Source organism: Hemiscyllium ocellatum, chromosome 18 (genome assembly GCF_020745735.1).
Source record: "Hemiscyllium ocellatum isolate sHemOce1 chromosome 18, sHemOce1.pat.X.cur, whole genome shotgun sequence".
NCBI lineage: Eukaryota > Metazoa > Chordata > Chondrichthyes > Orectolobiformes > Hemiscylliidae > Hemiscyllium > Hemiscyllium ocellatum.
This window is the reverse complement of record NC_083418.1, coordinates 15,252,022-15,268,095: the sequence shown is the minus strand read 5'-3', so window position 1 is coordinate 15,268,095 and position 16,074 is coordinate 15,252,022. Positions and strand designations below refer to the sequence as shown.

Genomic DNA, 16,074 nt, shown 5'->3' with positions numbered 1-16,074 from the left:
AAGATGGCAATGTTTATATACCTTATGTTTTCAAAGCAAACTTTAGTAAGTAATGTGAATTCATCTTTTATAGTAATTTTTCCAAGTTTGTTATGGAGCTGTTATTTATCCATTTCTTTTAAAACATTTTAATCTTATTGATGGGGATATTGTATTCTAATAGTGAAAATGATTTGGATAATGTTAAAGTTAAAATTTATGGTCTAATATGCTAGATGCTAGAAATCTGAAACTAAAACAGAAAGTGCTGGAGATACTCAGCAGATAGGCAGCATTTGTGGAGCGGTTAGATTTGATGAAAGGTCATTGACCTAAAGCATTTAATTTCTTTCTCTTCAAAGATGCTGACTAACATGCTGAATATATCTAGGATTTTTCAATTTTTGATTTACATGTATAGTATTGAGCTATCTTGGTTCATTAGATTTGCACTATTGTCAGTAAATCTGAAGGTTTCTCCTGTATTCTGGTTGTTATTTTTAATTCGTCCATGAGATATAGACATCACTGACCAGGCCAGCATTTATCCTTAATTTTTCAGGGGAGTGTAGAGGTTGGGATGTTTTATTGAGATTGTACAGGGCATTGGTGAGGCGTCTTCTGGAATACTGTATCCAGTTCTGGTCACCCAGTTAAAGGAAGGATACTATCGAGCTGGAGAGAGTTCAGAAGAGATTTATTAGGATGTTGCTGGGTGTGTAAGGTTTGAGTAATGAAGAAAGGCTGGATAGGCTGGGACCTTTTTCACTGGAATGTAGGAGATGGAGAGGTGACCTGTTAGGTTTATAAAATAATGAGAGGTATAGGTAGAGTTGGCAATAGTTGTCTTTTCCCTAAGATGGGGAATTTGAAGACTAGGGAGCACATTTTTTCAAGTGAGATGAGAGAGATTTAAGAAAGGCATGAGGCAATATTTTTTCCACAGAGGGTGGTTCGAGTGGGGAATGAACTTTCTGAGGAAATGTTTGGATGTGGTACAATTACAACACTTGGATGGATGCATGAATAGGAAGGATTTGGAGGGATACAGGCCAGGAGCAGGCAGGTGGGACTAATTTAGTTTGGTATTATGTTTGGCATGGACTAGTTAGACCGAAGGGTCTGTTTCCATACTCTATGACTCAACAAGAGTCAACCACATTGTGTGGATCTGGAATCACATGTAGGCCAGAACAGGTAAGGGTAGCAGTTTCCTTCCCTAAAGGACATTAATGAACTACTTGAGTTTTTTTCTATGATTGACGATGGATTCATAATCATCATTATATTCCAAACTCCAGATTTTTAAAACTTGGATTCCAATTCTGTCATCTGCTGTGGAGGGATTCACACCTGGATCCCAAGAATATTAGTTGGGTTTCTGGATTAACAGTGATAATGACTGCTTTCCCAAGTTGAGTACAGTTAGACTGGATTTCAGGGTACAAAGTAGTAGCCTGGGAATGAAGCTTGATAATATAGGCTGTATGGTATTGAGGAGAGAAGGGAAAGTATTGCTTTGAGACAATGTTGAAGCAGTTTGCATAAATTATGTCACAATGTATGAGCAGGAAATGGAAATTTTAAAAAAACAAATAGCAAAGGATAAAAAATGGTGAAAATTGTCAAATTTCTCCTAAAAGCAGTGATGGAGTAACAGGATACATAGTATGAGGATTAGAGAAGCATGCAGGATTTTAATTATTGTACAACCAGAAGATGCCAAATTACTTAAATAACAAAGGTTCTTGAGAAATGTTTCCAGAAGAGATTTTGAAGCTTGGCTGTGACTGTGCATGTGCCCTGTGGGAACTCAATTCAAATAATCTATTAAAGTGTCCCACATCTCCTCAGCAAGATAGCTAGAGGTCATACTATTTGTTGCCATACAATAGGTGATATATGCATTCGTGCATGGTATGTTAGAGGTTCATTCATTGCACAAACCCTTCAACCACAAGATATTCTGCTCAATGTGGGCTTGAATTAAGTTTTGATAACAAGACCAAAATGGTTTTGTCAGAAGTCACACGACACCAGGTTATAATCCAGCAGATTTATTTAAAAATACAAGTTGTTGGAACACTGTTCCTACACCAAGTGAAGAACCTGTTGGACTACAAACTGGTGTCATGTGACTTCTGACTTTGTGCCTGTGTTGGACTAGGTGGATATTCTCAAAATGGTTTCGAAACAACAAGGCAGCAGGCTATCCTGGCATTAATATATTGATAGTAAAGAACCATCTTACAAACTTTGATCATAACGTGATGTTTTGGCATTAAGTCTGTCGCAATCTCCCCGCTAAGTACTTACGTGATGTTTGAAGTCAAAGCAGTGGCATACTTTCCACAATTACAAAGAGGTGTTGCTCTTCCATCAGGACCCTTATGACTGTCTCATTCCATCAGCACAATATATGTCTATACTTTGTCTTGTAATATTTAAAATCCGTCTTTACAATGGAAGATACTACAAGCATCCCATTAATATGAAAGAACATGGGGGAAGAATTAAGTACTATCACCATGACTAGAGAAGTAGAATTAGATAAATGAATGGAGTTAAAGGCAGATAAATCCCCCGATCCTGATTGCTTGTGTGCTAGGATCCTGAAAAAGGTAGCTACAGAGGCAGTGAATGCATTACTTTGTAAATTTTCCAAAAATTCTAGCATTCTGGAAAAGCACCAGAGGATTGGAAAACTGCCAGTATGATACCCCTATTCAAAAAGGGAAGAAAGCAAAAAGCAGGTAACTATAAACTGATTAGTCTAACATCTATTGTTAAATAAGAATTGGAATCAATTATTAAGGAAGTAATCATTCTGGAAAATCATAATCTAATCAAGCAAAGTCACTGTGGCTTCATGAAAGCGAAATAGTTGCTGACTAATTTTATTATAGTTTTTCAAAGAAGTCTCAACCTGAAAAGATAGAGGGGAACTAGTAGATGTGTTGTATTGGACCTCCAGGAGACATTTGACATGGTAAGTTATGAGATAAGAGCCCATGTTGTTGGAGATAGTATGTTGCCAAAGATAAAGAATTGGCTAATGTGCAGGAAACAATGAGGTTCAGGAGTTTGTTTCCAAATTGGCAATCTATAACCAGAGGGGTTCCAAAGGGACCAGTGCTGGGATCGCAAACGCTTATATTGATAACTTGGAGGAAGAAAGCTAAATTTGCGAACAACACAAAAAAAGATGGAAAGGCAAGGTTGCGAGAGAAATGTGAAGTTGTTTATTTTGGAATGGAGAACAAAAGACCAGTAATATTTAAATGGAGAAAAATTGTGGAAAGCTGCAACACAAAGGAACTGAGGGCTACTTGTGCATTAAGCATAGAAAGCTTGCATGCAGGTTCAGCAGGTAAGCTGGAAGGCTAATGAAATATTGACCCTTATTTCAAGGGATGAGAGTATGAGAATAGGGTAGTCTTACTGCTACTGTACAAGGTGTTGGTGAGACCACATCTGGAATACTGTGAACATTCATAATCCACGTTATCCAAGGAAATATATCATTCAATTGGGGGTGATTCGGAGAAGGTTCACTAGAATGATCCCTGGGTATGGAGACATTGGCTTATGAACAAAGATTAAACAGGTTCAGACTCTACCCTTTTGTAATTTAGAAGAATGAGAGGTGATTCCACTGAGCCACATAGAATTCTAAGAGACTTGTAAGTATAAATGCTGAGAGGATGTATTCCCACATGGGAGAATCTAGGACCAGATGGCACATTCTCAGAATGAATGGACACCAATTTAAGACTGAGATGAGAAGGAATGTTTTCCCTTCGAGGGTTGAGAGTATACAAACTCCATGCCACAGAGAACTGTAGGGGCAGAGACTTTGGTTAGTGCTGAGATGGAAAGATTCTTGATTAGTAGGAGATTCACCAGTTAGGAGGAAAAGGCAGGACACGGCTTATGAGGAATGTTCAATCAGCTATGATCCAGTTGAATGGAGGAGGCTTGAGGAGCTGAATGGCTTACTCCTGATCAAATTTCTTATGGTTAAGCCAGCAAATCATGGACCTAACATTTGAGTAGCACAGTCAAAGCTCCAGAGGTAGTGATCAGGGGTGTACACTTTACCCATCAATTCAACAGCAAAAGCTTGAGCCGGGGACACCCACAAAGCTAGCCGTGCACCAGCAATTCAAGGAAGTGATGAGGGGAAGTCACTGATACCTGCAGGATGTGAACATGAGGTTGTCACACAGACAGTCAACCAATGTTGGAATTAAACCCTGGGCTCTGGTATTTTGAGGCAGCAGTGCTAACCACTGAGCCACAATGTCACAATGCACACGTGAGAGGTGACGTGTACCATTCTCAGGTGGGGTTAGTGAGAAAGTGTCAGCATATATGCAACATAGTATACAGGAAGCTCACTGAGAATGGTCAGTAGCAATAGTACACTAACATTTTTTAAAAAGTTAATCATGGAATGTGCATCTCACTGGTTGGTTCACTTATTGTCCATCCCCTTTCTCTTGGGAAGATGGTGCTAAGTTGCCTTCTTTAACTGCTACAAGCCTTGTCACATTGGAGATTGTGTGTTAGGGTGAGAGTTCCAGGATTTTGAACCAGGGACATTGAAGGAACACCAATATATTTCCAAGTCAGGATTATGTTTGGTTTGGAGGGAACTTGCAAATGGTGCCTTTTTGTATCTGCTGCCCTTGACATTCTAGATGAAATTAGGCATATTTTGGAATGTGCTGTCCAAGGAGTCTTTGTGAAGTTCTGAAATTCATCTTGTAGATAGTAAACACTACTGCTATGTGCTTTGGTGTAGAGAAACCACAATCAGTGTGAAAGAGATGTCCTCTGAGTGAGTGTCTCACTGTGACAGTGGATGTGATTTGGCCTGGATGGTGTCAAGCTTCTTGTTTGTTGTTGGAATGGCACTCACCGGTAAAGTGATGAGTATTCCATCACATTTCTGACTTGTGCCTCATAGATGGACAAACTTTGGGGAGTCAGGAAGTGTGTTATTCAGTGAAGAATTGTTACACTCTGACCTGTTCTCAAATTTATATACCTAATTCAGTTTCTGGTTAGTGGTACCCCCCAAGATGTTTGTCAAAGATGGTAACGTTAAAAATCACACAACACTATTTATACTCCAACAAATCTATTTGGAAATACTAGCTTTCGGAATGCTGTTCCTTCGTTATGTAACTAGTGGGGCAGGATCATCAGACACAGAATTAATGGCAAAAGATCATAGTGCCATGCAGTTAAATTATATATTGTACAAACCTAGAATGCTGTTAAGTATTTCATGTTTTAGAATGGATTGCAGGTTTCTGTTCATTATCCCAGAACTACTTTTGAGTCACATTCTTGAGATAACTTGAGGTTTTATAAAGAAAAGTGACATCTCTGCTCAGACAATGTATTAAAGGTGAGAGGTTAGTGTCTGTCTGTATCCTAATCTTGAGTCAGACTAGTTCTATTTCCAAAGAAGGAATTTATAAAATGTTATATGGATTGACTGTCTGCATTGACTGCCTGAGCTTTTAAAGAAAAAAGATAATGTATTTACAAATACAATTCTGCAAATGCAAATTCACCCCACAGACTTATATGTATGAGGGGGGGAGAGAGAGAGAGAGAGAGAGAGTGTACGCATGAGTGTGTATGCATGTGAATGTGTGTGGTGTGCTTGCGGTGTGTTTGAGTGTAATGGAGTACAAGTCTGTGACAGGATGCATGCATGAGTGTGAGGAATGTATGTTTTGTGTCTGAGAGCATGTGTATGAGAGAGGGTCTGCACAAGTGCGGAAGTATGTAAGGTTTGTGTGTGTGTATGTATGAGAGAGAGAGAGAGAGCATAATGTAGTGGGGTCACACCTGTAGTGTGACATCAACCTGAGGTCCCGTTTAAGGCCATCCTAACAGATACTGAACTTGGCTATCAGCACCTGCTTGGCCACTCTGTGTTGTTGCATATCCCAAAGTCTGCCTTGGAGAATGGTCACCCGAAGATCCGAGGCTGAATATCCCTGACCGCTGAAGTGATCATGCATATACACCCCCCACAGCTATGCACACACCCTTGCACAGGCTTATACTCTGTCACACCCAAGCAAGCACACTACCAAGTGAGTGCTGACTGACTGCGTGGACGTTGTGTTCCTTCAGAAGACTCCCTGCTGCTCGAAGGGATCGCTTCTCGGCCTTTTGGCTCGGAATATGTGTAGTTCCTGAGGACTGGAGGAAGAGATTCTGCTCGAGTGCTGCAGGTTCTATGCAGCAGACGTGTGCTGGCGGGGGAGATACTACGGGGGTCATGTTGCGAGTTGTCGGAGCTGCTGGAGATCATCGTTGGATTGTGATTGGACGTTGGAGGATCGTTTGGTTGTGCTGACCTGCTCTTGGTGGATCTTAATGCTGGCTTCGGCCTAACGCTAATTCAGGTACCGGACAACCTCAGAGCTATGGCCTCAGCAGCCGCTCGCAGCCCTGGCCAGGGCATTCGCAACACAGTCAGGGTGACTGTGAAGAAGGTGGAGGAGCACACACCAGTCGATCAGACGGTGTTTGTGAAGAAGATTTTGCTGGAATGCTGCGGGTTTGAACCCTCCCAGCAAAGGGGAAAAAAAAAATACAGCTGCACGAGGGAGAGATGGCTAGCGCTTCGGATGGGAAAGACAGGCGCAAAGAAGGCCATCACCACCAGAAGAAGAGACAAAGTGCTGTAGATAAAGAGGAGGGCATTTCCTCCCAACCAGGAAACAACGGACACCCCCGAAGTCCACCCTCCACCCAGTGAGAACCAGAGGGTACCCACTGCCCCACAATGACAGGTAACTGAAAGCTGTTATCCTCTGACAGTCCCATTGTCAGACACAGAACTGGACGGTGTGGACCCTTGCCTTGGCTCAATGACACCAGAGCGGGTAAATTACCCCAGTGGGGAGCTGGATAGCTACCTCAGCCCAGCAAAGGTCCAGCAGTTCGTGCTCACCATGGGGATGCAGACAGCTACCCCAGAGACAGGACAGTCAAATGGACAATGGTAACCCCATAAACTAGGAGTTAAAGAAGGTTCCTTTACTATCGTATAACAGGGCACTCACTCAGTAGGTGGGTTCCGCTGAAGCCACAGCTAAATAATAAGAGACTGGATGGTTAATAAAGGGAACTATAAATAAGATAACTGTAAATTCAATTAATTCAATCTGTTCTTTGTAATGTTAAGACATGCAATGTATATACCTATGAACGACATGACAAATTGTACAGGTACCAAAGATTTATTTCTATGAATAAAGTATATTTTGAAATAAAAAAAAGCGGACGTGTACTGCCTGCAGGATTTCCCTGGGGCAGGCTATTTCGACGTGACCTTCAGGAGTGTGAAGAATTACGAGCAGCTCCTGAAGATCTTCAAGGAGAGGGAAGGGGAACCTCTGTTCTCCATCTTGTCGGCGATCCTATTGTGTGTACTTCCTGCACAGAGGAGTTTGGTTGTAACAATCCATATGTACAACCCCCATGTCCCTGCAGCGGATGTCCTGACCTTCCTAAGAAGATACGTTCAGGTCGAGGGAGAAAGCGCGATGTGGTCGATCCTTTCGGGAATTGGACCAGCAAACGACAGGTCAGGGTAACCCTAAGAGTTGATGCCAGTGGGAACACCACCAACCATCCAGCTTTGTCATCGGAGGAAGCAGAGGTTATCTGACATACGCAGGGCAGCCGAAAGTGTGCCGAACCTGCGGGAGGTCAGGCCACATGGCGGCGGATTGTAAGGTGACCGTCTGTCGAAACTGTAAGCAGGAAGGCCACTCGACCAAGGAATGTAAGGAGGCCAAAACTGTAATCTGTGCAGAGAGGCAGGCCACATGTACAAGGCCTGCCCAAGACGAGGGGCCGCCACCTACGCACAGATAGCAGAAGGTGGCAACACGAGCCGGGGACCGCATAAGACCAGCAATGTACCACAAAACAGTACGGGAATGGTGTCTCGAGGCACCCAGAAGGAAGGGCGGCTGTAGCGGAGCAGACTGCAGACTGCAGACAGCGGGGAGGTACAGCAGCCGATCTAAGCTCTTTCAAGACAGACGGAGGAAATGGAAGAGGAGGGATCAAAGGAGGCAAAGGATTGGATTACTGTCAAAAGCAGGAAGAGGAAACCTCACCAGGCCCCCAAAGCCACCCAGCGAAGGGGGAAGCGACACCTACACGACGAGGATACAGGCAACTATTCCGATGGTGAGGATGGGCGCAAGGAGGGTCGTCACCAGAGGAAGAGACAGAGCGCCGAGGGGAAAAAGGAGGGTGGCACCGCCCAAACAGGGAAAGACGATCCCTCTGTGGGGATGAGTAGAAACCTCCCCCCACCCAGTGAGAACCAAGAGGTACCCACCGGCCCAGAGCTCCAGGTAACTGGGAGAAGCGGTCCTATGACAGCCCCGCTGTCAGATGGAGAATTGGACTGTGCGGACCCTCGCACAGGGTCCGACCCGAAGACACCAGAGTGGGGAAATGGCCCCAGCGTGGAGCCGGACAGCTACCTCAGCCCTGGGAAGATCCAGCAGTTTGCCGTCACCACGGGGATGCACACAGCTACCCCAGAGAGGCAAAACCAGCAGCAAATGGACACTGGTAACCTCGTAAACTTTTAAAATGGGGAAAAGAATTGCCAGCATCAATGTGCGTAGCAACAAATCGGCTACATGATGTGTTTCTACGATGGCCTTCCTGGCCAACGTTAAAGCCGACCTCCTGTTTCTGCAGGAGTGTGGGATACCGCACCTCAGCAGCTACAGGAGATGGTCGAGCTTGTGGGCCCACAGGCCGTCAGTTTGGTCGGGGGGCAACAATAGCTGCGCCTCCGGCCTGGGTATCTTGTTGCGAGGAAGCAACTTCACCATCTCCGAGGTTAAGGAGGTGGTGGGCGGACGCCTCCTTGTCACCGAAGTCATGTACAGGAATGCTCCTCTGAGACTGATTAATGTGTACGCCCCAGTGGGTAAGAGTGAACGGTTAGCCGTCCTGCAGCAGCTTCCACTGTTGCTGACGAAAGAAGAAATCTCGATAACGTCATCTCAGGCTGACATCATGAGGATCAGCAAATCCTTCTATGCCAGTCTGTATGAAGCGAAGTCAACCAACAGCGAGGCCACCCTGTTCTCTATCGCGGAGGTCTTAGACGACAGAACACGGAAGAGGCTGGACCAGCCGCTATCTCTGGACGAGCTGACCAAGGCCCTCGAATCTTTCGAAAAGAATAAAACTCCCGGAAGCAACGGCTTACCTGTCGAGCTCTATTCTGCTCTGCGGGACTTGATTGGCCAGGACCTGCTGGAGGTGTATGTCAGTATGCTTCGGGCAGATACCATGAGTGAATCCATGAGGAAAGGCATCATCACCCTCATCTACAAGCGGGAGGGAGAGAGGGAGAAACTCAAAAATTGGAGACCAATCTCGCTGTTGAATGCAGATTACAAAATTCTGTCAAAGGTTATCGCCAACCGGGTCAGGTCTGCCCTGGGGTCGGTGATTCACCCTGACCAAACCTGTGCTGTACCGGGCAGGAAGATCGCTGAGAGTCTCGCACCCCTCAAGGATACGATCGCCTAAGTGCAGGACAGAGGGTTGGTCACCTGCCCGATACCCTGGACCAGGAGAAAGCCTTTGACAGGGTATCACATAGGCATATGAGAGATGTTCTCTCCAAAATGGGCTTTGGGGAGGGAATCTGCAATTGGATCAGACTGAGCTACACCAACATTGTCAGTGCAGTCTCAATCAATGGGTGGGAATCAGATAGCTTCCCAGTCAGATCTGGAGTCAGGCAGGGCTGCCCTCTCTCTCTCCTGCCTTGTTTGTGTGCTGCATAGAGCCATTTGCCGAGTCCATCAGGAAGGATGCGAGCCTGAGAGGGGTGACTATTCCTGGCAGCGGGGACCTGTAGGTTAAGGCCTCCCTGTACATGGATGACGTCGCCGTTTTCTGGTCGGATCCGCTGTCCATGCACAGACTCGTGTGCATATGTGACCAGTTCGAATGGGCCTCGGGGGCCAAGGTAAACCGAGGCAAGAGCGAGGCCATGCTCTTCGGGAACTGGGCCAACCAATCCTCGATCCCCTTCACCGTCAGGACTGACCACCTGAAGGTGCTGGGCATTTGGTTTGGGAGGGCTGGGGCGTGCGCCAAGTCTTGGGAGGAGCGTATCAGCAAAATGAGGCAGAAACTGGTCAGATGGAAGCTACGGTCGCTCTCCATCGCAGGAAAAAACCTGATCATCAGGTGTGAGGCACTGTCATTGCTGTTATACATGGCACAGGTCTGGCCTATTCCCAGAACCTGTGCCGCTGCAGTCACCCGGACCATCTTCCAATTTACATGGAGGTCAAAGATGGACCGGGTCTGAAGGGATGTATAAAGATCTGGGCAACGAGGGAAAAATTACACTCAATGCCACCCTCACCCTGATGGCCACCTTTGTGTGTGGCTGCATCAAGCTGTGCGTGGATCCCCGGTACGCAAACACCAAGTGTCACTACGTACTGAGGTTCTACCTGTCCCCGGTGTTGCGAAGGATGGGCCTGGCCTCGCTGCCGCGGAACACTCCGAGTAGTTGGACCGTTCCGTATCACCTGTCCTTCGTGGAGAAGTTTATGAAGAAAAACACCTTTGACCATAAGTCCATCAGGAAGTGGTCAGCACGTAGTGTCCTTGAGACCCTTCGGGAAAAGGAGAGGGCGGATCCTGTCGAGCTGTTCCCTGAGCAGACTGTCAAAGCCATTGGGCAGAATGCCTCATCGCCAGAACTTTCCAACAAGCACCAAGGCATGGCTTGGCTGGTGGTGAGATCCTTTATGCATGCCCGGACTCTCAGCTGCACTGCACGCTGCCCTCGAAGCGGCTGCGGGGGGGATGAGACTGTCACACACCTCCTTCTGGAATGTGCCTATGCAGAGGAAGTCTGGAGAGGAATGCAGTGGTGTTTGTCGAGGTTCGTCCCGAGCAGCGCCGTGACGCGGGACTCTGTGCTGTACGGTCTGTTCCGCAGGACACACACCGAGACAAACATCAACTGTGCCTGGAGGATCATCAACTCGGTGAAGGACGCTCTCTGGGTGGTCTGAAACCTGTTGATCTTCCAGCTGAAGGAGTTGACCCCGACTGAGTGTTGCAGACTGGCACATTCCAAGGTCCAGCACTAGTGTTGAGGGACGCGTTGAAGCTTGAGGTAGCTGCCGCCCAGGCGTGGTGGGGAAAGACCACTGTGTAACGTCTGCCTGCCTAAGAAGAACAGTAGGCCCACCCAGTCATTTGGGCTCTGCTGACGCCTCAGCTAAATATATAGATATATGATTGATAAACATACAGACCTGTATATACAAATGATAAATTCAGATCTCTCAATGCAAAGAAATGGAATGTTTATGTATGCATGGCATGACCAGCTGTACAGACCATCAAAATATTTTATGAATAAAGTATATTTTTGAAATAAAAAAAAAGTCTGTTGCCTTTGTATAATCCACTATGTTCAACCATTTCCTGATATTGCAAGAAGTGAATCAAATTGCCTAAAGAGTATCATCTGTGTTGCTGGAGATCACTGGAGGAGCCTGAGATAGATCATGCACTTAGCACTTCTGATTGAAGATGGATGCACATGCTTCAGTTGTACCATTTGCTGTGTTGTGCTGGGCTCTCCCATATGGAGATATTTGTGGAGCTTCCTCCTTTTGTCACTTGATTAATTGTCTGCTGCCATTCCTGACATAGGTGACAGATTCAAGTGCTGTCACTTGGTTGTGGGACCATTTAGCTCTGTCTATTCCTTTTTTCTGCTCCATGACATGCAAGTAATCTTCTGCTGTAGCTTCACCAGGTTGATACCTTATTTTTAAGTATGTCTAGTTCTTTTCCTGGCTTTTCTTCCTGCACTCTTCATTGAAACAGGTTTGACCCCCAAGACTTAATAGTAATTTTGAATTGGCCACGTGCTGGACCATGAGATTATTGGCAGTGATTAAGTATTGTTCCGCCACTGCTAATAATTCTCAATGTCTCATGGATGCCAAAGTCAGAACTTCTCGATCTGTCCCATTTAGCATGCTGGGAGTGCCACACAACATGATAGAAGGCATCCACAATGTGAGGCAGGACTTTATCTCAACAAAGACTGTGTCATGGTCATCCTACTAATGCATCTGCTGCAGCTGTTTATCAAGGATATCAAGTACATTTTTCCTCCTATTGACACCCTCACCTTCACCTACAGATGTTTACTCTCATAAATAGTAATGTTTTGAGCTTCTCCCTTTCCATCCTTGATTTGCTTCCATTAGTAAGATGCTTTTACTCTCAGCTATCATGAAGCCAGATTAAAAAAATTGTTCAAATGCATTATTTTCTAATTTCCAATTATCAACTCTGTCATCTCCTGTAGGGGATGAATGTTTACTTGAGCTCCTCTCTTCTAAGGATCACAGAACCATAGAGTAGATCCAGCACAGAAATGAGTCTCTTTGATCCATTGTGTCTGTTATGAGCTGACTTTCTGCAATTCGTTTAGTCTCGCTGCTCTAACTTTTCCCTGTAGCCATTTGATTTGTTTTTCAGTTTCCTTTTTTATCTGTCTTGTCTTGTCTTTCAAAAAAATCAGTCTCCCTTTAATAAAGGATTCCAAAATTATCAGTATGTCAGCCAATAAATTGGAGGTGGAACGGAATGTTCAACATAAAAATGAGGAAACAATCCATTTACGACAAATTTATTTACTGAACAAAAAAACATAGCAGACAAAATATTTGCATAATATCTATTGCAGTTGCTCAGACCAGTGAGGTCTCATGGAGTAATTGTAAAGGAATTACCCAATCCTCTCCATTCCAATTGATAATAATGATGTCATATATGTCTCCCAAAACGATTTCCCTGAACTAATCTCATAAACTAGGCAAGTCAGGCGATTAGCAATAAAACAAAATTACCTCTAGAATGAAATGTGGTGTAGCATTAACATTAGGTGAACTGTCTCAACGTAATTGTGCAGTAAAATTACCAGCTATGTAAATTTTTTGTCATTTGATTTTTGTATCGGATATGGGCATTGTGGGTAAGAATGGCATTTACTGCTCATTTCCAGTAGCCGTTGAACTGATTGGCTCCCTGGGCTACTTCAGAGGGCACATTGCTGTGAAATCATAAAACCATAGAATTTCTACAGTGTGGAAGCAGGCCATTTAACCCATTGAGTCCACACCAACCCTCCAAAGAGCATCCAACACAGACACAATCTCCAACCCTATCCCTGCATTTCCCATGTCTATTCCACCTAATATACACATTCCTGGACACTATGGGCAGTTTACTGTGACCAAGCTACGTGTGGGTCTTGTTTCACATTTAGGCTAGACTAGATAATTGCAAGTTTTCTTCCCTAAAGGATCTTAGTGAACAACATGGTTTTTTATTACAATCAACAATGGTCGCCAGCATTTATTTCCAGATTTTACTGAATTCAGACTTCACCATCTGTCATGCTCACCCCTGCTCCCACAATATAAGTTTGGGGCTCTGAATTACTGTTCCAGTAGCGCTTGCTTTGAACCAGACCAAATCCCCTCAAAATATTCAGAAAATAGTCTAAACCCTAACATTTTCTTATTTTAAAGATAAATGTAAGGTGTTGCGTTCCAGATGCAATTCGATTGTTAAACTACCAGATTTCAAGCAATACACACTCTATTCATTCTCTTATAGTTAAAATATAATGAAAGAAAGAATCAAAATAACTTAACTCTATTGGAAAACTCAACAGAATAATAGATACAATGCCTATTACTGTTCCAACATAGTAAGCTCCTGTGACCACACCCTTAGCAAAAGGCAAATTCAGAAATTGGATTGTCTCACACGTGACTCTCGTAGCAGGCAGAGAGCCAAGAGAGAGACAAAAATAGCGTCCACCTCTTCAAAACCCGAACAGCAACTGCTGAACGCTAAACTAAAAGTTTAACCACACCTTCAGGCTGCTGCTATTCTTCTAATTTCTAAAAAAGCACCCAAGGCTTCACAAGCTGTTGACCTTACTGGCTTTTCCACTTGTCTCCTTTGCCTTAAAACCGTTCTCTTTCAAAACAGAACAGAAAAAAATTAACCTCTTAAAGCCACAGCATCATTACACATTATTATTATGCCACCTCCACATTTAATAGCTATTTTATAATTTATAAGTGACATCAGTTTTTTTTATTATTTATTAATGAATATTGTTTTTTTTAATACCTAGATAAATGGCAGCAGCAAGTAATAATTGATGCTTTAATGCAGTTTAATATTTTGACATGCATCAGATTTCTGCACCGAACAAATCAGAATGAGTACCTTGAGTTCAGTAATGGAGACGGGTAAGTAATAAGTAACTAGACTCTAACTACAGATAAACAATGATGAGCTGTTGGTATATAAGTCTACTGGTTAAAACTCTAAACTCCTTATGAACTCCCCTTACACAGACAAGGAAATATCATGGCTATATAGGCAGAGTAAAAGATTGGGGTGGCAATTCAGTAGTTGTTGAAATTACTCTTGTGCTGCTCAGAATATTGTTTCTTGTTCTTCCTTCATTGGTTTGCAGGAGGCACAGGGGACTGGTTCACACTTATAGAAAGGTCTCTGGCTTGTTAATTACAAGTTATAGCTAACAGCAATTAATGAAGGAAAAATAAACTGGTTTTCTTCAGACTTAGGGTTTTTTTTCTTTGCAGAACAGAGAAAAATTCTCTGCAGGTATCAATTTAATGACTTATTTTTATCTTGTTCATTATCCCAAGCTGTTCAGCTACCTGTTTGGTCTGTGGCCTAATGACCAGTTATCAATTAGCTACTTGTTATTAGTTTAAAATCGCACAACACCAGGTTATAGTCCAACAGGTTTAATTGGAAGCACACTAGCTTTTGGAGCGACGCTCCTTCATCAAGTGATGAAGGAGCGTCGCTCCGAAAGCTAGTGTGCTTCCAATTAAACCTGTTGGACTATAACCTGGTGTTGTGTGATTTTTAACTTTGTACACCCCAGTCCAACACTAGCGTCTCCAAATCATGTTATTAGTTTAATTGGATGCACTATCTTTTGGAGCACCGCTCCTTCATCAGGTGGTTGTGGAGTACACAGCTGTAAGACACAGAATTTAGAGCAGAAGTTTACAGCGTGATGTAACTGAAATTATACATTGAAAAATACCTTGATTGTTCATCTGTTAGAATGACCATGTTAGTTTCACTTCTTTCATATGTAAATCACAAAACTTGTTTTAAAAGTTTCATTTTCAGGTTAACTTTAACAATTGGCATCAGCCCAGATAATGCATTGAAGATGTGTGCTGCTGTCTGTGCCATAATGTTTAGACTGACTCTAATCTAAAAAAATGAATTAACAGAATCTTACATGGATTCAGGCAGTTTTTGAGCAAAGTACAAATTCACCCCGCAAACATATATGTGTATGCGTGCATGTGGGTTTATGTGTGCGTGTGTGTGGCATCCCTAAATCATGACTACTTGTTATTAGCCAAATCTCTATTTATATACAATCATTCTCATCTGCACACATATGATATGGGTGCTGGGAAAAAATAAACACTACTGCTGTCAGGTGGTTGTGTAGGGATTAAAAAAAAGAGAAAAAAATAAATAGGAGTGTCAGAGGTTCTAAATAAAAGGAGTGTCAAACATCCTGGTCACTCTGCGAGCTGGATCAGTGTGTTTGTGAAAAAAAACACAATCATCCTCATATAATTTGTCTGTAAACTACATTCCAACTGCTAGCAACTGTTTAAACAGTTGTTTATAATGTTTGACAGGTTACTTGCATTCAAAACATGTAACAGTCTTTCAATTTAATACAGTTCTTTACCTTTTTCAGTCCACAATGAAAAATACCAAAAAAATACAATGACAGTCTTTGCAGCATGTCTGGGTCTGTTGTGGTTCTGTTCGCCGAGCTGGAAGTTTTTGCTGCAAATGTTTCGTTCCCTGGCTAGGGAACATCATCAGTGCTATTGGAGCCTCCTGTGAAGCGCTGCTTTGATGTTTCTTCCGGTATTT

At 43.5% G+C, this 16,074-nt stretch overlaps 1 protein-coding gene across 1 annotated transcript in view; it reads left to right on the top strand.

Annotated features, from left to right (window-relative positions):
* The first annotated feature begins 7,734 nt into the window (after positions 1 to 7,734).
* Positions 7,735 to 16,074, top strand: part of LOC132824531 (hatching enzyme 1.2-like) — a 55,342-nt gene continuing 47,002 nt past the window's right edge. Inside the window, exons 1-2 of the mRNA XM_060839165.1 lie at positions 7,735 to 7,801; positions 14,258 to 14,375. Of these exons, the coding sequence (XP_060695148.1) occupies positions 7,735 to 7,801; positions 14,258 to 14,375 (185 nt within the window). The remainder of the gene's footprint in view (positions 7,802 to 14,257; positions 14,376 to 16,074) is intronic.